General features: G+C 47.6%; 3 protein-coding genes across 3 annotated transcripts; 2 read left to right on the top strand and 1 right to left on the bottom strand.

Moving 5' to 3' along the window:
• LOC135810388 (uncharacterized) lies at nt 1–3,282 on the top strand. Its single transcript, XM_065323880.1, has 2 exons — nt 1–1,660; nt 2,287–3,282. The coding sequence occupies exons 1-2, from the start codon at nt 1–3 to the stop codon at nt 2,931–2,933; spliced, it is 2,307 nt and encodes a 768-aa protein (XP_065179952.1). The 3' UTR covers nt 2,934–3,282.
• A 2,980-nt stretch (nt 3,283–6,262) lies between these two features.
• LOC135808852 (putative divalent cation/proton antiporter TMEM165) lies at nt 6,263–8,091 on the top strand. Its single transcript, XM_065322085.1, has one exon. It carries the CDS (start codon nt 6,608–6,610, stop codon nt 7,454–7,456), a length of 849 nt encoding a protein of 282 aa, XP_065178157.1. The 5' UTR covers nt 6,263–6,607; the 3' UTR covers nt 7,457–8,091.
• Nucleotides 8,092–8,964: 873 nt separating this feature from the next.
• Nucleotides 8,965–21,554, bottom strand: LOC135808851 (U2 small nuclear ribonucleoprotein auxiliary factor 35 kDa subunit-related protein 2-like). The gene is made up of 15 exons (XM_065322084.1): nt 21,188–21,554; nt 20,151–20,236; nt 18,181–18,259; nt 17,237–17,345; nt 16,675–16,773; nt 15,807–15,842; nt 15,422–15,472; nt 14,984–15,039; nt 14,417–14,531; nt 14,043–14,135; nt 13,264–13,319; nt 12,778–12,887; nt 11,898–12,123; nt 10,970–11,374; nt 8,965–9,954 (listed from the first exon to the last, which is right to left on the bottom strand). Exons 1-15 carry the CDS (start codon nt 21,253–21,255, stop codon nt 9,399–9,401), a joined length of 2,145 nt encoding a protein of 714 aa, XP_065178156.1. The 5' UTR covers nt 21,256–21,554; the 3' UTR covers nt 8,965–9,398.
• Between the last annotated feature and the right edge of the window lie 1,027 nt (nt 21,555–22,581).

Below are 22,581 nucleotides of genomic sequence, written 5' to 3'. Positions count from 1 at the left end.
ATGAAGTTCAGCTCAGAGCCAGAGGTAGCGACAGAGCAAGAGTGCCGATACGGCCGCCCTGCGGCATCAGAAGGTCGGGACAACGAGGGCCACAGGGCACTGCGGCGGCGGGTGCGGGAGCAGAGGAGGCTTGACCTTCACACTGGCTGCGACGGCAGGACAAACTGCCAGGAAACGCAACCAGGCGATTGTGAGGCTCACCAACACAAGGTTACCGCTGATGATATCGAGCCGTTGATCAGCCCAGTTTCTTCCCAAATACAATCCGATCATCCGAAAGAACCGTCAAAATCCAATGAGCCTAGCACAGATGACCGGGCGCGGGACTACCTCACGAAATATGCAGTGGAGGACTGTAAAGATGTCAGTGTGCAAGTGGGTAGCGCTAACACGGTTGCTAGCGGGCGCGCTAATTCGACGAGATCCTCCAGGTATCAGCGGTCAACTCTATTGCGCCCAAGCGAAGGCAGTCTTGCTGGTAAGATGGCAGAACGTGCGCACATTCCACCATCCATCTCAAGCCTCACTACAAGTTCAAATAGTTGGCAGTTCTCCTTTCTCGGTGCCACCCATTCATGGCAGGAGATTAGGATTCCCGTACGGTTGCGACGAGAAGATGCTGTCGATCTGCTGGCGTTTCGACAGAACTACCTGGAGGACAAGCGAAACGTCCAGGGAGAGGTTGCCCTCCCTCGCCTACTGGAGAGCATTCTCGCAGAGAACATAAAAAAATTCGGTTTGACCCCCGGCAACGTGTCTTTGCTAGCTCGACCATCGGCGTCCTTCGCCCTACAAACGCCGGAGGGCAGCCACAAGGAGGCCCACATACCGGACAGCTTTCATTGTGGCGCAACCACCGGCAGCACCTCTGCTGACCTGCACGCCACATTGCCAGTGGTTGCAGCCGATGAGGACGAGGAACGCCAAAGAGATGTCTCCATCATTTCTGCAGAAAAATTGCCTAAACCTGCTGCACTGGGTCGGGAATGGGAGCGACGGCGAAGCCATGAGCAACCAGTTCGATCGACCACTGAACGTGACCAGGAAGGACACCTAAGCATTTCAGGTTACCATGGCTGGTCAAACTCGCCACGTCCGAGATGTATGCCGTTCACAACAAACCCTGAAGGCAATACATGTAATCCGTATGGCTCTTTTCCAACAAATCGGCCTTTCCCGAGCACACCCTGGAAACGTTCACCCATCGCCCTGCGTCCGGGTGGCAGAAATGAACGTTACGAAGACTTAGAGGCACCAGAAAGTTCTGCAGAATATGCAGCCTGGCTATTCGAGAGGGAGGCACCCAAGATTGGCTGGTTTCGCGCTGTTAACTTTCCGCAGCATCCTGCCACGGTCATATCCATTGAATATGCATTATCCGAGTACGGTCTTGAAGATGTGCACAAGATCCCAGTGGCATTTCTCCAGCAGAAGCTGGAGACACCAGGCTGCCTGTTGTGTTGGAGCTGTGGCGAAAGAAGCAAATTATCTAGCATGTCGGTGGAATACGAGATCACTGCGGCAACAGTGGTGAGGACGGAGTGCATGGATTGCCCGGTCTGCGGTGGATTGCCCACGTATCTCTACCTGCATATCTACCTGGCAAGCGATTTGGCATGCAGAGCTGTGCGGCAAGCTTATGCACAGGCATGTGCGCAGGGTACGTGCCAACATTTGCTGAATGCTACATTTAATGATGTATGTATAACGTTATTATAGCATGTTAGTAGGCTGCACGTGAAGTGTGTAGGGGTACAGTGAGTATTGCATTGCACCAGACTGTGTAGATTCACGGGCAGCAAAGGTTTTGAATTCTGAAGAAAGTGTTGAACTGTCTGGGATTACGACTACACCACAGTTTAGTGGTAGAGTATCGTTGGCCATAAATGCAGGTCCCTGGTTTGAGCTCCGGTGGTAGCAGTCAGTTTTTTCCTCAGACTTTTCCTATTTCAACTCCTCGAACTTAGGAGAAGGCAATATATCTTTCTTGTCAGTGTTCTGTTTGGAGTTCATAATTTGCACACTGAAACAGTATCATGTACTAGTATATTGAGAGAGGAAAGTAAAGCGCCATGGAGTAGGCATAGGTGGTGTCTTGGCTACATCGGCCACAATGACTATCACTGGGCGATGGTGGCCCAAAGTAGGCATAGTCTGTGGTGTAAAAATGCACCAATGCGAGACTTATTGATATGCCCCTGCACTGCAGGTTGTGCCGTTGTACATGTGAATAGGTCGGTCAGTAAAGCAAAGCCCGCCATTTATGTATGTGCGTGTACATTGCAGACTCTTCCATCAGGCAGAATGCAAGTGCAGGTCGACCACCTGACGATGACACTCCATTCCAATTCTGTGGCCCAACCATGACTAAGATGTCCCCAGATCAGGCAGTCCGATCTTCTGCCGAGGACGAGGCGTTATTTGAAGAAGGTAGCTTACATCCTCTCGACTTTCCTCAGCATTTCGCTCCACTTCATCCTCTCCATCACCTCTCCACGAAGGAGCCACACATTTCCACTTCACCTGAAATTCAGCGTGGCAGCACAATCAGCCGTGACCCATGGAATCCATCTCTGAATGCTGCACAATCATCGCTATGGTTTCCGTCACCCACTGGCAATGCAACAGCTGCTGATCAAACCGGCTGGCAGTTGCAAAGTACTCAACACTATGCCCAATGTGATGCACCAGACCTAACCAATCCTGCGATGCCTCTCGCCTGCAAGCAACCCACTTGTCAGGCGGACTCCAGTGTCAATTCAAGTGCCGCAGACCACGCTGCGTACGGCATGCTTCCATATGCGGTGAAGCAACAGCCGATCATGGGCAGGCCTGGGTACGTGCGATCTCTCTACAGTTCATCGGATGGTCTTGTGCTTTGTGGTCTTGTTCCTCCAGAGTATCTCCAGCACTGCCAACTACCACCAAAGTGAGAACGATGTAAGAACACGTTGAGTTTTTTTAGTCCCCAAGTCAACATGAAACCTGTGGACTACTAGTCAGCCATGCTGTGGCTGCGCCAAATCATTCCGCGGCAACCTGACTGGGGTTGTTCATTTGTAATGCTCTTCTTTGCTGTTCAGAATTCTTTTCGGCCTTTCACCTCTTAGTGTTGATACTGTAGAAGGTTAACTCAATACACCTGATTGCCAGGAACTCGGCCATGCTGATTTAGTTCCAACCAACATGCTCATCAGTAGTTACGTTGCCTGAACTGATGTAAGTAGCTCACAGCAAAGCCTCGCTGATTGGCGCCCTAAACGCGGCATTGATATCTCATGACCAGCAGCTGTCAGTGTTATTATCTGACAAGGTAACGCACAACTACGCGCTCATAGCAACTGTGGCTGGGCCGCGATGGCCTCTACCTCAGTGCTTGCAGTAACCGGCCATCACTGGAACTATCCAAAACTTGATAAAGCAGGTCAGTGGTTCTCACCTGCCTGTATTTGACTTGCAGCTACATTTCAGATACGAAAACAATGAACAGTTTGTAGTTCATGTACAAACAAGGCCGGTCTAGGCAGTGTTGTGTGTGTGTACATGTACATGTTTTACGTAAACAAGGATTGACCGGAAGCACTGGCTTGTACTGGAATGAAGTGTAGAACTGCAAAGAGCTTTTTCTATCTTATGCAGTTCGCTTTATCACTCAGCAACGGATCCTCAACCTCTGAGCCCGGCCAAATGTCAGTGTGTTCATGTTGGTGAATATATCAAACCTCAGATTGGCTGGGCTAATATAATACCACAGTAGTTCTTACATCCACTGCGATCACACCGTTCTCAGTTTCATAGCCTGTTCCATTTCCTGGTACTGTTGTAGATTGAAATCCGGTGGAATGACCGGGGCCGGCGCCGTTACTACCTGGGCGTGTACATGCACTGTAGTTCACGTACACACTGCAAAAGTGGAGCAGCAGTGCTCACGGCTGCACGGCCAGTGTCCCATGACCGCTTGACTTCTCAACTTGTGACGGATGTCAATGTGCGCAACACTACTTTCGGTGGTATATAATGTACCTCGTCATACATGTAGTGCGCATTTGGATCCCACCTACTTTGTAGATCTTATTTCCATCGATGCTGTTGGAATTCTGTGCAGGAACCGAAAACTGAGTCACCCACCAACAAACTTGGAAGAGCTCACAAGACTAAAAATCATTGGTAAACCACCGGGTTAATATGTTTTCAATGTCTTCACCCAGCCACTCACCAACACCATTACTCTTGTCAAAGGCTACTGCCCATTTCTATTTTACCGAACACTATCCCTCCGAGCTAACTGAAGGCCGTTGAATGTGTTGAAGACTTGATTTCCAACATACTACAGTACCAGGGGTCTTGGAGACTCTTGCAGAGGCATGCAGCAGCTATTTAAAAATCATCTTTCATACACTGTACATGTGTGTCATACTGTGAACGTGGAGCCACCCGAATATGGATGTCCAAACCCGGAGTGGCTCTGGGGGTAATGAGTGGGTAGATTATTTTCTCGTGATTCCGGTCAACAAGCTGAATATCTCCTCGGGGCTGGATTCTTAGTAGGAAGTATACCCTAAAATCAAATTTTCGCCAGTTGTAGTCTTCGGGGTGCTGAGTCGAATGATCTTGGTCCGAGGCAGCTGAGATGCTCCCTTCTTCCTTTATTCCCGCTCTAACTCGCGCACTTCCACCGAAACTGGGTGACTGTGCCCTACTAGGTGGGGATATGTATGCAAAATGTCACTAAAGCGCCATTTTGTTCTTATAAAAGCACGGATGACCGCGATTAGCCCATAATTATGTTGTAGTCTTTTGGATGCTGAGTCGACTGGTTTTGGTCCGAAAAGGCTGCAATGCAGCGTTCGGCCCATATTCCCAATCGAACCTAGTTGAGTAAGCGGTCACATGCTCGTGCATGCACCAGTCGCCTGGTCACCATGCCTACAGGCTACAACTTTCACACCGACGGGTTCAACTCAAAGGTTCAACTCGAGTGACAGGAACGCTGTGAAAGTTGTAGCCTGCGGGCAGAGTGATCTGGCGCCGACTGGTGTACGCACGAGCACGTGACCGCTTACTCAACCGGGTTTGATTGGGAATACGGGCCGAACGCTGCATCGCAGCCTTTTCGGACCCAAACCAGTCGAATCAGCATCCAAAAGACTACAGCATATGGGCTAATCGCGGTCATCCGTGCTTTTATAAGAACAAAATGGCGCTTTAGTGACATTTTGCATACAAATCCCCGTCTAGTAGGGCGCAATCACCCAGTTTCGGTGGAAGTGCGCGAGTTCGATTGGGAATAAGGGAGGAAAGGAGCGTCTCAGCTTCCTCGGACCAAGACCATTTGACCCAGCACCCCGAAGACTACAACTGGTTAAAATTTGATTTTAGGGTGTACTTCCCCTTTAAAATAGTTGAGCCGCGAGGAGGACGGGAGTGGGAGCAGCCTGGTGCAGCCATTCTATTCAGGTCAGATATCAGAGCCCGTCGGAGTGAAGCTTCGGAACTTCTCCAGTGCTCTCCGTCAAGGCCCGACGTCAGTTACTGTTCACTGTTCAGTGTTCACTGTGTTGACACTGGCTGCAGTTGCCTCTTCTCACCCAATTTTCAAGAGCTATGTCAGCGTTGAACTGTGCTTGTTACGTGTACATGTACGTGCATGTGGCCTCAGCCTGGTGTAGCTCAGAGTCCTCCGAGTCTGACCGAAGCGGAAGGTAGGTCCGAGTTAGAGTCCTCGGCGTAGTGAGCCACTGAGGACGGTCCTCCTTTCCTCTCCCTCATGCGGCTGTCCCCCCCCCCCCCCCCCAAACCCAACTCACTGGTCAGTCCCAGACTGGGCCAGAGGGTGTTACCACTGTTGCCAGTGTTGGTGATAACTAGGATAGGATTCTGTAGCAGCTAGCACTACATCTTCATGACATTGATTTTGATCTGGTCGCGGCTGTTATGAGCTGGCGCGAGCCGCGGACGTATCTAGCGTACCGCAAGCACAGCGCTGCGGCCGCGCCGTCGCGTCGGTAACGGCGCGGCCTGTCCGGTTCTATGCACGTGCTGAACATATCAGATCATTATCAGTTATCACTGCACTATCACTATCAGCTAGCAGCTAAGCTTTCACGTAGACGTGGCATGCACATGACGTGGACCGGCCGCTATCTCTCCATAGCAACTACGTGATTGTCATGTAGCGCGCACGATGGCGCTAAAACCGGGCTGCTATTGCTCACTTCTGTGTGTGTTACTACGCCATATACATAGATCTACGAAAAACACAATTCAAGTCAGGATATATCGAGAAAAGGAAACCTGTCGAAGAAAACTGTCGAGAAGACAGTCAGGGTCATTCTTGGGAATCTTTCATTGCATTGGTAAATGTTCTCGTGGACTGGCGTGGCGACGAACGAAAGCAGCTAGGTTTTGAGGAGCTGTTCCTTTCCTTGTGGAGGTTTCCAAGAAAGGCACAGGAGCAAATCTTGAATAGGCGATAGCAGAAGCCTTTCTCCTTTGTCACGTTTTGGAGTATTACTGGATCGTGTTTAGCAAACATTTGTTGGTAGATCTTTGGGCTTTGTCTGTACGAGTACTGCTGCCAATATTGAAAGCGAGAGGGAGAGGGATCATGGGCACGAACGTCGCTGCTTATGCAGCACTAGTGCTGTTTGCGCTATTGAGCGCGTGCTCGGGTGGAGAAGCAGAGGACGCGATGGATAAATATGAGCCAACCGCCTCGGACGACGTTGCCACTGTCTCACCAGAGCAGAAAGCAGCATTGCCCAATGCCGGGTTTATCCACGGCTTCGTCGCGTCGCTGTCGGTGATCATTGTGTCGGAGCTGGGAGATAAGACGTTCTTCATCGCAGCCATCATGGCCATGCGCCATGCTCGCTTCACAGTATTGACTGGCGCAGTTTCAGCTCTGGGATTGATGACCGTCATGTCCACGACACTGGGCTATGCTACAACTATTATTCCCCGTGCGTACACGTATTATGGATCATCTCTGTTATTTGCCCTGTTTGGACTGAAGATGCTCAAAGAGGGATACTACATGGCAGCAGATGAAGGACAGGAGGAGCTCGAGGAGGTCAGCGAAGAGTTGAAAAAGAAGGAGACCGAACTGTCGTCACGGCCAGACGTCGAAGGTGGAGGTGGAACGGTGGAGCCGTCATCTCTGAAGTGGGCACGGATGCTAAAAGTCGTTTCGCCAGTTTGGATTCAGGCTTTCACGCTGACTTTTCTAGCCGAGTGGGGCGACCGCTCGCAGTTGGCGACAATCATTCTAGCTGCCCGTGAGGACCCGATAGGAGTGACAACCGGAGGAACACTTGGCCATCTCTTCTGCACCGGCTTGGCTGTGGTGGGTGGTCGGCTTGTCGCTCAGAAGATCTCCGTACGGACTGTAACCTTAATCGGAGCCGTGGTCTTCCTGCTATTTGCTGCATCCGCCTTGCTCATTGGACCGGGTTAATGTGCAGCACACAGTCTAGTCAAGTATGAGTGAATGAACTTGCAGCACAGATATTTTCTAGGTAGAACCGTGATGGTGAGTGGGAGACTGCAAGATATGTGATCTAGACGCACACGCCTGGTGATCTGGTTGAGCTTATAGGCCTGGTGATGTGAAGCGATACCAGTGCTGGCCATCTTGCCTTGTATATACATCGGATGTGCTATTATTCTAAAAAGGCTGTACTGTAGTAGTTGCTAGCGTGGTTATATTGCATGTACTCAGTACTAGGCTAGTATGCCTTGACTGCAGGACCTCACAGTACCCTCACAGTACTGCTATTGCTCTATTTGGCAAATTTGCGAAATCGCACGCCTGGAGTGTGTTGATTCCCATACGAAGCTGTCGGCTTTCAGGCCTACGGGCGCTGGTAGTCCTCTCTCCACGCACCTCCGTTTACGCAGGGCTTCCTGGTGATCGCTGACGATTTTCTGTGACTGGGATGAATAGGACAGGATTATGGACTTGCACACGTGTGTACAGCAAGCGAGTTTTTCTTCTTTCCATTTCTTATATATTTAAAAAATTTATTGCTTAAAAAAAGGTGATTTTACCCCATTGAGAACACAGAACATTATAATTGTTTTGCCATTGAAGTAGGTACTAGTGTGTTGCCTGTTGGAACAAAGTCTTGACCATCATGGGGTGTGACAGGAGCACATAGTACTGACATGTTCCCCCCCCCCCCCCCCCCCCCTACTACGAAATGGTCATGCTCAATAAAACCTGGGCCAATGAATAACTCTGCACTAATGCGTGGGTACGGCCGGGTGAGCGTTTGCAGGTCTGGGCTGCAAACGTTGACACCCTGGCGCTTAGTTACTTGGTAAGTTGTGCGATGTCCACAAGAAGAAAATTCGCACTGCAGTATTGGAATGCCCACAAGAAAAAAATGTGCAATGTACTGGAATGTGTGTTACAATTTCTGTTTAGGTTCAAAGTACATGTCCCAGTACATGTCACTCAACTGAGTATATGTACATGTACATGATTGTACTGACCCTGTGTGATTGCAAATGTGTGACACGGTGGGGACAACTCTCCACAGAACCTCATGGGACAAACTGTAGAGATACAACAAATGTACAAGTACTTCGAAGTACAGATCTACATGCTGTGATTACCGACCTGCATTGCTCTCATTTATCTTTGCGTGCTTGCTTGCTTGTATTGCTGAGGGAACATATGCTGGTTTGTATTCGTGGGTCCCCATGGTGCATGGGCCACGCGTACTCATCCGGCGGATATGTGTGAATAATTGTAGACTATACGTGTGCACTCCCATTCACTAGTATAGGGGACTTGGGACCACGGTCATATCCTCGTCAAACCAACCAGCAAACGTTTCGCAAACCTGCGTACAGGTCGAGAGCTGGTAGCCAAAAGTCATGAGCGACTTCTCACACTTTCTAATGAGTACAGTGTGAGCTTTCTTCCATTGGCTGCCCAGAGTGGTATTTGTCTCGTACTCGTTTCGTCACAAATTGTGAAAGATTTTATCTTCACAAAACAATGCACTGTGCAGACAGTGATTTGCTTGTGTCAAGTTGTGTGAATAAACAAAGAGTGAAACCTGACCAGCAGGTGGATGCGGAAATAGATACAAAGCCGGCATGACCGGCATTCTGATGCAAATATGAAAATTAATAATGAAGCTGGACAGTGGCGAGGCGTACACTACATCAGTTGTCATATACTGTGCTTAGTCGTTTTATGTTACTGTTGCAACAGGGAATATGGCAGACAAGCATCAATGCGCTCCATCTCAACGTATTAGTCAAATGTGGTATGCTTCCCAACATGACGACAGAATACAGTATGCAAGTGAATAACCAGCACTTGGACACGCTATCGCATAGCAACAGGATACCTCACCCTGAAGTTTATCAGCACATTCCGGTGATCACTTCTTCTCTTTCTTTTTCTTTTTCTTCTTCCGGTGACGGGATTTGCCTTCCTGGTTAGGTGATGCAGAACGTGACTGCGTAGCCCTATCAGGAGACAAAGCAGGTGCTGATGGCACGACAGCATCTACACTGCCAGACCTCGATCGTCTTGGTGAGGCCGGTGTATCATCAGGTGTTTGCCTTGTCTCCTCACGCTGGCGTTCCTCGTCACCATTTTGCGCACCGACAGCATCATCTCTCTGGTGGCGTTTTCGACGTGGCGACAACTTGGGGGACCCATCGTCCGAGTCGTAATCCTTACGTGATTTATGGTGTCGGTGGCGACGTTTCCGCCTGGCCCAGTCATCTTGTTCGTTGTCTGAGCCACTACTGGCATGCCCCCGGGATGAGTGCTTGTGCTCACGGTGAGCCACAGGTTGTCCGTGCCGATCCTCTTCTCTACCGTCTTTCCTGCAATGTCGGACATTGTCCTTGTCGCACGAAGTCCTGTCTTCAGGGCTGCTGGCACCATTAGCTACGCTGTGGCGACCTCGGTCGGGACTGTAGTCAGATCTATTAGGTCACACAACACAAGACAATTGCACAAAACTGTATTTGTTCAAAAATTGTTTCTGCTGCTTCTGCATGTCATCAAGAGTACATAACCAGTTATGTACTCTTGATGTCATAAGGCCACTACTATTTCTTGCATGCAATCGCAGCTCAAGTACACGTATGATGATAGCTGTGCATCATTAGAATACTACGGTAAAACTCCCCTAATCCGGGCAGGTTGGGACCGAGCACTGCCTGTAACTAGGAACATACATACATACTTACTGCATCATGTGCATGCAAGTAAACAGTTTTCATGCCAATCAATAGTTTTGGGGCCGTTTTTCGTTGAAAAGCCAATTTTAAAAATATTATTATTTTTGCGATTAGATGGGTCAGAAAGGTGCCCGGCAGACAGACGTGCCCGGATTAGGGGCGTCCGGATCTGGGGAATTTTACTGTATAGTGTATACACACACTGGTTCAAGATCGTCGGTAACTCCCCAACTTTGCAGTTTCTGCCGTAAAGTTGCGTATTAAAGCTGGGCTTATTCCTGTAGAAGCCAATGTCAGGGCTAGGCTTCTATTCAACCCAGGTACTTTCTATGTGTGTCATCACTACAACGAGGCTTATGTGCCGACAGTGTATCTTGAAAATCAGGCTTGTATTCAAAACAGTCTTCTATATGAGACAGGCTTTAATACAAGGCACTACGGTACTCAGTCCAATTAAATACAATGCATTTAATTAGACTGAGTATCATTGAACTACCTAACCTACGTAACAACTACCCCCTCCCTCAGACAGCTATGAGAGGTTTCTGCATAGTTTCTTCTCATGAATGCTGAAGAAGCACAAACTGCTTGCATGACTTCTGCGAAGGCTATGGAAGTCTATGCTGTTGATTTCCCGTCAACAGCCAGTGTGGATGCAGAGCTACACTGCATTTGTCTGTCAATAGTGATCTGATGACCTAGTTTTTCTAATTCTTCGAGTTTGTCCATCACACCACACTCATAGAGTCATGCATACCTGTGACTGTCCCTTCGGCTTTCTCTTGCATGCCTGTCATAGCGGTCATCCTCTCGGCCTCTGCCGTTGTCACGATCGTAGTCACGATGCCTGCTACGATCACGATCTCGGTCATGATCTCTGTCACGATCACGGTCTCGGTCACGATCTCTGTCACGATCACAGTCTCTGTCACGGTCTCTGTCACGATCTCTGTCACGATCACAGTCTCTGTCACGATCTCTGTCACGATCTCTGTCACGATCTCGGTCTCGATCTCGGTCTCGGTCTCTGTCACGATCTCTGTCACGATCACAGTCTCTGTCACGATCTCTGTCACGATCTCGGTCTCGGTCACGCCGATCCCAGTCTTGGTCATCGCTATGATGCCGATGGCGATAGTGGCGGCCGGTCCTCTCCCACTCCCTGGACACATACAAGAGGAAAGATTTGGGTTGCAGTTGCAGGTGATCACATAACAGATGAAACTGAACAATCATGTAGTTTCAAGTGCCAGTACATGTATAGATTTGGGTTGCAGTTGAAAGTGATAACATAAGAGACGGTACTGTACATGTAGTCTCAAATGCAAGTACATGTACAGAAGTAGGACATCAAAGAGCAATCACACACTGAATGTACCGTGCTAACACCGTGAAGATAACGGTTACTCCACCGCATAATACAAACAGTACATGTGCAGTACATGCACCCTGGTGGCATGCACCATTCACCTTCTGTTGAAGAGCAAGAGATGTGTGAGTGTGCGCGCTCAAATCACCGTAGTGCTGCGCGCAACACCTTGCTGCTGCAGCAGCATTGGGTGGTGGTAGTAAAACAAAAAAAAAAACTTACATTTTATGTAAGCAACAAACTTCATTGTGAATAATACTCCTGGAAAACTAGACGGCTGGGGAAAACCTCAATAAACACAGCGATTGCTGCTTACCTGTCATCATATCTAGACCGTGACGAGCGATAGCTACGGTTGGAAGAAGCCGGCCGGCGCTCTCTATCATAACCACGCCTACTACTCTCCCACTGCCTCTGAGATGACGGTGGAACGCCACCTCCCGTCGAGCGATCCATGTCGGCAAAGGCGCTGTCTGGATTCGTGAAGACGTGCAGGTAATTACATGTCCTGCCTTTTGGACATCGGCCCTGGCGATACAGGCCTGTAGGAACGGTACACACCAAACAACATAGCACGGTGAAGATGGCCGTTCTTCTCACAAGCGTACTACTGTAAGTCTTACACATTTTCGGCCCATTCAAATTTTGGCCTCCCAGGGCTAAATCCTTTTCGGCTGCATCAAATTTTCGGCCTGTTCTGCGACGCCTGTATACACAGTCAAACTGAACCTTGCAAAACAAAATTTCGACCGCAACAAATTTTCGGCCAAACATGACCAGGCTGAAAATAGCCGAAAATAAATATGCGCCGAATATTTGTTGACTTTAATACAGTACTAATGAGATGTTTCTGTTACTCAGGGCACAGGTTCACACATTTCCACATATGTTGGCTAAGTGATGGTATAATAACTTTGGCACAGTGGAACTTTTTACCACGGACACACTAGCAACCAGACAAATGTGCCCTGTGAAGGAAGGTGCGAGGACTGCCCAAACCACTTGGTTCAGAACAGGGAGGACTGGGGAAATGCATCTCGAATGCGAAGGTTTCAGCTAACGGATGTTCCACTGAACTATGTGCATGCAACTCAGTTAGAGTTACACATGTCTCCAGCACAACCATCAGCGCAATGCCATGCATCACATTTCCACTGCATTAGGCACACCACAGGCAGCTAAAAACAAACACTCACCGCATATGGCAGCTTTCCAGTTGGTGACCGGCGTGTACTCGCAAGAAATGATGCGGCTAGCATAGTAGCGCCCATGAAACATTTTGTATGCAGCCGCACACTCCAACTCACTGTAGGAGGAAAGAGAGAGGGAGAGGGAGAGAGGCACGGAGGGAGAGAGAGAGAGAGAGAGAGAGAGAGAGAGAGAGGTAGGGAGAGAGAGAGAGAGAGAGAGAGAGAGAGAGAGAGGCAGGGAGGGAGAGAGAGAGAGAGAGAGAGAGAGAGAGAGAGAGTGAGAAAGAGAGAGAAAGAACGATCTTTCATAAACAAGTATTTTAAAAATAAGTATAGACGGATTGCAATGTTCTGTGCGCATAGCTTGGGAATCGGCTGATGACTGGCAAGTACAGTCAATGGAAGTATTATAACTTGACTGAGGCACCACAGCGAAATCCACCCAAGGCGGCACTGCAAGAGGTCTGCAAGTGGTCTGTGAAGAGAACTTACTCTCGGTACTGAACATAAACATTGCCACGCAGGTGTGCTTCATAGTTGCAGCAAGTCTGCAAAGGCAACAACACAAGCAGAAAGCACACTTTATAATGATCGTGCATGCCTGTCACGCAAGTTCAAAAAAGATATTTTTGCTCAACTTGTACGTCCAGGTAAAATCCTTCCATTCAATGCAGCTTTACAATAAAAACAGATTTGAAAATGGCGCCCTCTCAACCATGCATTTCCACCCTAAAATTGTGTAGCCTTGACTCAGAAGGCAAAGAGTTGCACACTACAATGTAGCTTCACGCATAAGTGTTACACTCAGTATGGCATCATTTCTCTATTTGTCGTCACTGTCTCTATACGACATCACCTGTTTACTTCGTGCCTATATGGCTTCACTGCGACTTTCTCTATATAACTCCAGGTCATTCTCTATAATTATAACGCGACTTTCCCTATATATCTCCACTCAGGTTGAGACTTTCTCTCCCCCGAGTCTGTATGACTCCAACTCAGGTTTTGTATGGAGAAGTTGGCAATCCAAGTTTAAGTCATACAGAAAAAGTCTCAACCTGAGTGGAGATAATATAGGGAAAGTCGCGTCTGGAGTTCTATAGAGAATGACCTGGAGTAATATAGAGAAAGTCGCAGTGAAGCCATATAGGTACGAAGTAAACAGGTGATGACATATAGAGGAGTGAACACATATAGAGAGCTGGTGGACCACTGAGTGCTACATATAACTTGACAGAGCAAGCAGCATCTCTGCTGCCATCACACTATACCTTGAATTGGATAACTTTCCCAGCCTTTTCGAGTTCTGGCATGGCATCCTCAAAGAATTCGACATAGTGCTGACGAGCATCTGCTTCTTCAAACTGCAGAATCGGGGAAGAAAGTGCAGGTGATTTCTATCAGTTATGGTATAGTCAGCAGAGAAGTGAGCAGCTTTCACAAAGAGGAATAGCACAACCAGAGCACAATGTGGTCATACTCAGCAGCAGTATCAACTTCAGACTCTCTGGCTGTCAGCATTGCACAAGTACACCCACTGCCTTCTCAGCAGGTGGATACAGGCGGTGAAGCCTGATTTACACTACACACTACTTGCAGGCAAACTCGACAGAAAGCAAAACCAGGAAAGGCACCGCTGGCTTACCTCCAGGCCACCATCTTGGCCACCAATGAGTTGCTGCTGACGCTCCAAGCTTGTGTACATATTACGAATGAGCAGGGTGCAGCTGATGGTCGGTTTGTCGTGCTCTCGGGAACAACTGGAACAGTAAAAGGAAGAGGTATTGATCATGTGATCAGTATCAGCAGTAAGTCTGGACAATGGCAAGGCAACAATTTATCCAGAAGTTGACAACAAGAAGCCAGGTGGCACTGAGACAGCTATGCACCATGGCATACATGTGCATGCTTCTATTTCAAGAACTCCATCATCCTCAATAATGCACTGTACATAGAAGCTGGGAGTTATGATTCAGTGAAGGCCTCCATAGTGAGGCGCCTACAAAATAGTTCTGCACGTGTATTAGGCATTTTCATGTAAGCATGGACCGGGAAAATTCTGGCAGTCAGTCTTCAGCGGAGTATACAAAGCACGGATCACTGAGAGCTCAAAACAGTGCTACAAGATACCCGCACTGCAGGCAAGCAAGCAGCGCATGTACTAGTACCCATTCACATACGGTATGTACAAACACACCAATATTCAACCTACCGCTCTCCAAACCGGCAGGCCCCAGTTTTGAAGTAGAACATGCACTTCTCGCGAGGCTGCAAGGCAACACAGAGCATGGAATATGAACATGACAGAGTCATAATGCTGAACATCCACCCACAGCCACTACAAAGTACTAGCACTACAACCGTGGAAAGTGAAATTTTCATGAATAAAGCAGAGCCATGTTCACAGCTCTGCCCAGGCTTGTAGTACCAGGGTCACACAGCCTGCAGCTATTGTATTCTTTTAAAAGGTCACACTTCATTTGCTACAACTGTAAAAAAGGCAATCTTTCTGTGTTGAAACTCAAGTACCATTGCACTAAATCACAGAGTTGAGAAAAACATTTTGTGTAACTTGTGTACTTCTCATGTGGATAATTTCTCTGTTCTTGGCCATTTTTCACCCAAAGCAGGAAAGAAAAAGAAACATTACCTTTTCTCCAGGCTTTGGCTCAGGAGCTGGTGGGTTGGAATACTGAACTTCCTACAAACAAAACAGCAGCAACACAGCAAGACCGGTATTGCAAGATCAGTCAAAGACGCTCCTATGTGACTGCCTAACCAGCAAAACACGTATAAAGACAATTAAGTTCATTGTAGTGGTCAAACGCTATTCTTTGGCGTGCAACAGAAGGTAATGTGCACAATGACGATAACAAACGAAGGAAGGGGCAGAGAAAGAAAGAAAAAGAAAGAAGAGAGAGAGAGAGAGAGAGTGAGAGTGAGAAAGAAAGAAAGAGAGAGAGAGAGAGAGAGAGAGAGAGAGAGAGAGAGAAAGAGAGAGAGGACAATGCAAATTTAGAAGGGATGTTTCTTACACCAATAGTTGCCGTTGTCAAGCTCTGCATGACACCCTGTGTTGGTAGCGTGTCGATGTGGTTAAAGAAAGTAACAGAACGAAACAAAACAGCACATCCATCAAAACAAAACTGTACAAAAGCAGCTATCCAGTGAACTATCAAATCCGTTGTTCCTCAGGTGGAGTCATATGGTTTCTGGCGTAAGGAATACTGCATATGGACTGAGTGCAGTGGTACTTCAGTTGATGTCCAACACACACACACACGCAGGCACGCACACACACACACACACACACAGGCACGCACACACGCACACACACACACACACACACACGCACACACACACACACACACACGCACACAAAGCTAACACTAATAAACACCAAGCACACAACGGAGGAAGATACATGGTCACTTGTTTGGCTGACACGACAGCCAACATCCGCTCAGGGCTTGACGATCTGCTTAGTGTCAAGGAAAGACACTGAATGTGTGTTGTAGTAGCAGTACATGTACAGCACAATACAATGTGTGACTACTGAAGTACGAAAAAGCGATGACTGCTAAAATCCTAGATGCAGATGATGAGCACATGTACTAGTACTCTCAACCCCAGATGAAATACTGAAAGTGCTAGGTAGAATACAATATGCCCCGGTGAATATCTTGCCCTCAACACAGTGCTAACGTTACTAAAGACCAGATACAGGCCAGACAAAACGTCATTGCCCAAGCCCGATAGTTTCCGGAAGTTCACTCGCTAGCACACATTTAATCCCTGGCTTCAAGAATACCTAAACTACACAAAAGTAGGATACATGAAGGCCATGATGGGTTGCGGCCGCAGACCTGAGAGCCAGGAAAGGAAAACTAAGAAAATGCCGACCTGACGCCGCTCTTCCTTCTTCTTGTCCACTTGATTCTTGACTCGGTCATTCTCAGCTTTCTCCTCTTCCAGTTTCGCCAGCTCAGCTTTCAATCGAAGCTGTATAAAGGTTGCATGGGGAGAAAGAGGGGGGGGGGGGGGGGGGAGAGAGAGAGAGAGAGAGAGAGAGAGAGAGAGAGAGAGAGAGAGAGAGAGAGAGAGAGAGAGAGAGAGAGAGAGAGAGAGAGAGCGAGAGAGCATGTGAGTTTTACACGAAGTAGAAGGTGTACATGTACAATGAAGCCGAGAAACAAAGAGCACCAGGTTCAAGTCCTGGTTGGAAGATGAAGGATTTATCAACCACATGATCAGACATGAGAGTAACCTGCTAATTGAGGGTGGTGGCGTTCCTATGAGTGCAACAACTCAGTCCGACTGACACTCATGTGAGCCCTGGAGTTAGCTTTTTATTATTTTTTAATGTGTAGACGAATATTGTGTTTATTCATTGGTCTGCATACATTACGCATGTATACAATACCAGTAAGTGTATGGGCAGCTAGAAAGAGCGGCATAGAATTACCTGCTGTTCCTCACGGAGCTTCCTTTCACGCTCCAGTTCCGCCTGTTTGTGCTGGAATATAAGCTGAGCCTCCTCCTCTCTCTTCAGCCAAAGGTCATGCTGTCGTGCCCTAGAGACATTGCAAAAAAAAAGAAGCAAGGAGGGATAGAGAACAAAGCTATATTAACCAAATGTGCCTGTTGAAGAATCATGCACACAATGAACAACGGAGTGACTTCTGCGCTCGTTTCACTTCGCATGAAGTCACTACGAAGAGTACTTTAAAAGTCCCCAGAGTGTGCAATTCAACATACACCTATTCAACATACACCTATTCAACATACACCTATTCAACATACACCTCCTATCACGACTGGCTTCAAAAATTATGCCATTTCACATGATGCAATGCACCTAACTGTACACTAAACTGCACTGTGCGCGGTCAACCTCACATCTAATGCATACATGCAGCTGGCTACATCATGAAAGACTACGAAATTCCGCCGAGTCGCTACAGTATACATCTACTCATCAGCAGCTGCATACTCGGGGGGGGGGGGGGGGGGGTTACTACGGCATGTACTCTTGGCAGTACACACCAGTGAATTCCGAAACAACGGTAATTTACCAAATTATTGATCGGACAAATAACCTTTCTTCAGAGTTGGAAGAAATTATTCATCAGCTAATTTTTCTGCTTTAACACACACAGCATGAACATGTTTCAAGGTAGGTGGGAAGCACCAATTTCACCTAGCATTCACCTTACACCTAGCATTCACCTTACACCTAGCATTCACCTTACACCTAGCATTCACCTTACACCTAGCATTCACCTTACACCTAGCATTCACCTTACACCTAGCATTCACCTTACACCTAGCATTCACCTTACACTTGTCATACCAATACCTAGTATACCTATGGTGACTGGAGAATAGAAAAGACTCCTTGACGCTTACTGTTCCTCATTTTCCTTCTGCCGGCGGGTGGCTTCATCTTCGCTGTTCAGACTAACATCCGAGTCATGATTGTTACCAGCTGTAGTTTGTGATAACACAGCAGTCACACAAGACACATGGGTTATACAGTGAGTGCTGTAATACAGTGCGCGTGCGCGTGCGCGTGCGCGTGCCACTGACTAGTATTCATCTGTTCAAAATTGGCAAAGCAAGGCCCGACCACCATCAGAACAGTACAGCTGTAAATTGCACTACAGTCCATTTCAAAACTATAGACGCGTACCTAGGCAAAAACCGTTATGCCAGCATCTATACCACATAAAATCTGTGATTACTTTGTGCATACATTTTTCCAAATTGGGCGTCTGTTATCCAATCGTTTAGAAACTATATGAGCCCCAGCCAGCAGAAACCTGAACATGTGTCATTTTTTCAAAAATTATTTTTTCCCTCGAAATTGTTTCTACACTATTAATCATTCAAGTTGTCAAGTTTGGTGACAATCTAATAAGCGAAAGCATGAAAAATAGAGTTTGAAGTCACACAGGTCAAGATTCAGTACAGTTGGCGCAGCATCCATGCCTAGTGACTCCATGCAAGTTGATCCTACAGTTTCTGATTGTGATGTGGAACAGGTACATGTAAGTAAATAGAATGCAAGTCAGGCTTGCCCTCTTGGTGCTGCAGGCATGAGTAGTTCAGATTGTGACGATATTCCATATACATCACTACCTTCTTTACAACACCAGAGTGCAAAACGATGATTGGTGGCTGGCCTTCCAAATTGTGTTCAGGTACCTCTGTGCTGGCAATTTGAGCGTTGTCCCAAAGCTTGCCATACTGATAGATGTACTGACCAATACCACTGACGTCCACTCCCTTGCACACTTTCACTCAGACCATGGTTTCAGCATAATTGTATTTCAATGATATGAGCGAATACTCGCGTTTTGTAGCACGTGAAGATGTTGCCCCAAAGCGTTCAGCCGGTTTGACGTTTTAGGGATCCCTTTTCTCAGCACAGGCAGCAGCCAGCTTGGCGTCGTCTGGCAAGGTAGAGTACTGATAATACTACGCTCTGTTTTGCGCCGTGAGAAGCCCTCCATCAGTGTCGGCAACATCATTGTTGTCGATGTAGAAATACGGATCGCTCAGCGGGTCGACATTCAGCTTCTCCTCGCAGTCGCTAATACTCCAGCACTGACTATCGTCGCCACCAGTATCCAGTGTCGATTTTATGAGGGCTCTTCGTTGCTATGCATATGAGACTCGCCACTGCTGGACAAACTCAGCGAGATCGCCACCAAAGAAATAATTTCGATCGCGAACTAACTTTCAGTGCCGCTTCGTACAGGGAGTCTCACGCTGACAACTCTGGACCTAAGTCTTTGTCGCGACACCTGTCGCCATCGCTGTGTCTAAACTCAACCTCCGTGTGACGAGCTCTCACCTAGCGCTAAAATCAATTGACCAGAGACATTTGAAGACACTTGAAATTCCTTTGACAACAAAGACACCCACTCGATCGAAAAAGAATCTTCAAAAGCCAGCTCACTGCGCGTCCCAAACTTTGACGTCACATTTTGATGATTGATATCAAGTACACAAGTGCTGGTTTTCGCTGGCCGGGGCTCATATGAGAGTAATTGTGGAGCGGACCTGAGCAATATTCCGAAAACTATTCTCAAAAAGTTCCAGCCAAATTTGAAATATTTCAAAAACCCTACGCGTCTATAGTTTTGAAATGGACTGTAATAACACAACTGGTATCATACTGAGCCGTGGGAGTCTTACAGAAGCGTGTATATCCCCAGTACAGAGTTGCTGAAGGAATGACACACATGATTACGACCAACAACAAGCACACTCTGGCAGACGACTCAACTTCTCCTCCCACCAACACACCTAGCAACTAAGACACCTTGCTAGCAGGTGCTACACATGCGCTACACTCTCATACTGTTCCTCACCGGCTTCACACTCGGCCTCCACTGCGGCCTGGCGTCTCTTCAAGCGCTGCTTTTCTTTCTTGAGCAGATTCCGACGTTCTTTATGACTACATCAACGAAATCAAAATGTAACAAGCAAACCTGCTTTTCTTCAAAGCACACTGTAGCTGGACACTGCCATGTGTTTGACAGCACCAACGTGGCAAGTAACGAAACGACTGCACTTGAACATAACCTAAAAAACTAAAGAAACCTTTAGCAGTGACCTCCACACAGCACCAGTGACTGATACGGAGGAAGCCTATTCCAGTGCTGGTGCTGCTCAGTGGTGCACAACAACCGCAAAAAGAAATCAACGAAGCACAATTGAAGAAATTTATCCAACATCGTGCAGTGCTGGCATCTTCGAAGATCATGGTTTCGGCGCAGACAGTGGCGTTGGAAATCTGTTGGAGATGTCAGCGCACACATAAGTGTGAACTGTGATATCTGTAGCGCACAATTTTAAATACATGCGTGACGCAAACAATTCAGATAACTAGTATAGAGTTAGTCGAACATATGGGGGGGGGGGGGGGGGTAGTCACTTAGCGCCAGGTGCTAAGCAGCACCTGACGTAAACCTGGGGTTCTTCATTTCAAGCCATTCTTTGCTTGTATAAAATTTCTCTCCAAAACTCTCTCCTGAGTCACAAAGTAATGCAATGTCGTGTTGTTCCAATGTGACAATTTTGCACCTTCAAAAGACCTACATACATGTAGTATAGCAGGCACATAATTCTAACTGTTGCATGAGGCTCGCTCTTTGCTTGCACTCGAGTTGCACCTAAAACTTGTGTTGAGTGTAAGTTTAGCAACTCATACTTTTATCACGCACAAGACCAAGCAAGCTGGGCCAAAGAAGACGTGTGCTTGTGTGAATCTTCACATTGCACCATTGCATTGACCTTTCCACAACATCACTCTATCGATAAGGGGCTTATCACTCGTTCTCAGCAAGTTCTGCTCATTTCAATAGCAAAGGCCCAGTGCGTCAGAATAATATTTCACTTCACAAACCTTAGCTTGGTAATGTCAACGTTGTACTTCTTGGATATAGCAGCTTTCAAGTCCTCGGCCATGGCCATGGAGCAGAGTATCTTGCAGTGCCTACGTCTACACTGAAGCTTTTCCACGGCATAAGCCGACTCTTTCTAGAAAGCCATCGTCCCCCGTGGTTATGTTGGTATGACTTTCAATTTCAAATAAAGTACTGTACAAGTAGTATTTCAAAGAGAAAATTTAATTGCTCAGGCTGTCTGGCTTTTTTTATCTGGATACAGTATTGGGTGCAGGTTCTGGGGGAAATCCCTAGCTGGTTTCCCTGGCTACAGAATATGGCGTCAAATTTGAACACAAGACGCTACCGGACCAAGAAAAAGCCATTACAATTTACATGTTCATGTTTTTTTTGGCAGTGTTCGAGTTTGTCGATGTCACTAAGTCTTGTCAGGGAGCTGGTTCCACTGACCGGCGTTGAAGCGAATGCCCTTTCCCTTTCCGGCTTCCGTGACTGTTTTTCTGTCCAAACTTTCCTTAGTTCAACCATTGTTCTGGGAAACTATGCCTGTCTCGTTTCGTCGCCGAACGAGTCAAGACCGTAAACTGTAGAACGTAGACATGCTCTGCAAGTGCAACATGAAGATAAATTGTGCCGACTAAACTCTCTCTATCCCTCTGTCATCCAGAATGAGAGTTTTAACTCTACATGTATATGCTAGCCAATGGCTGCGGGAAGCTACTCGTGAGAGTTGCTTTGTCCAACACTGTACAAGTCAACGTAGCAGTTCTTTCTGGACTGCAAAGTTCTCCTCTGGCTCAAGATTTTACGAAATTGTGTGCACATTTTGCCCTGATTATTTTGGGAATCTGGACATTTGCAGTATATATACCTAGTACCTGCGCTGCCGGATGACTGAACTGACAGTAGTTGTACAAATTCCCACCATGTACCAGTGTTGTCAGTCCTGTGACTATGCCTATGGTTATCTCCCCATATGCACACATGGAGCAGCTGTGTGCATCTCTATCTGGAGTGTTCGGGCGCTTGACATCATCTGACCTCGCCAAGGCCCTCAGGGCCAATGTGGACATTGTGCCGGCACTCCAAGGCAACAGCGCCGTTTGCGATGGCTTGCCCTGGACATACTAGTAGTAGTGGTCCGTATGAAGGATGATGGTCTTCCCAAGTGCTGCCTGTTTGGAGAGCTGACGGCCACACGCCCTCGCCACGGTCCCAAGAAGAGGTGGATGTGATTCTCTCAGACATGGACGCATGCTGCATTGAACAGGGGTGCTGGATGGATGTCGCTAGGTGCCGTGCGGAGTGGCACACGGCCTATCGTAAGCGACCCCAGACAGTTCACCATCGCCGCCCTCCTTCCATTGCCGCTGTGACAAAGTGTGCTGTGCCG

Source organism: Sycon ciliatum, chromosome 2 (genome assembly GCF_964019385.1).
Source record: "Sycon ciliatum chromosome 2, ocSycCili1.1, whole genome shotgun sequence".
Lineage (NCBI taxonomy): Eukaryota > Metazoa > Porifera > Calcarea > Leucosolenida > Sycettidae > Sycon > Sycon ciliatum.
The sequence above is the reverse complement of the archived record's forward strand: the minus strand, read 5'-3'. Positions and strand labels throughout refer to the sequence as shown.

What these genes read in the sequence shown, in the direction of transcription:
- LOC135810388 (XM_065323880.1), top strand. Translation starts at nt 1, where the DNA reads ATGAAGTTCAGCTCAGAGCCAGAGGTAGCGACAGAGCAAGAGTGCCGA. An exon ending in TGCACAGGCATGTGCGCAGG is followed by an intron (nt 1,661 to 2,286) that starts GTACGTGCCAAC and finishes TGTACATTGCAG; the next exon opens with ACTCTTCCATCAGGCAGAAT.
- LOC135808852 (XM_065322085.1), top strand. Translation starts at nt 6,608, where the DNA reads ATGGGCACGAACGTCGCTGCTTATGCAGCACTAGTGCTGTTTGCGCTA.
- LOC135808851 (XM_065322084.1), bottom strand. Translation starts at nt 21,255, where the DNA reads ATGGCCATGGCCGAGGACTTGAAAGCTGCTATATCCAAGAAGTACAAC. An exon ending in AGCCAAAGCCTGGAGAAAAG is followed by an intron (nt 15,040 to 15,421) that starts GTAATGTTTCTT and finishes GTTGCCTTGCAG; the next exon opens with CCTCGCGAGAAGTGCATGTT. An exon ending in CGGTCTAGATATGATGACAG is followed by an intron (nt 11,375 to 11,897) that starts GTAAGCAGCAAT and finishes GTATGTGTCCAG; the next exon opens with GGAGTGGGAGAGGACCGGCC.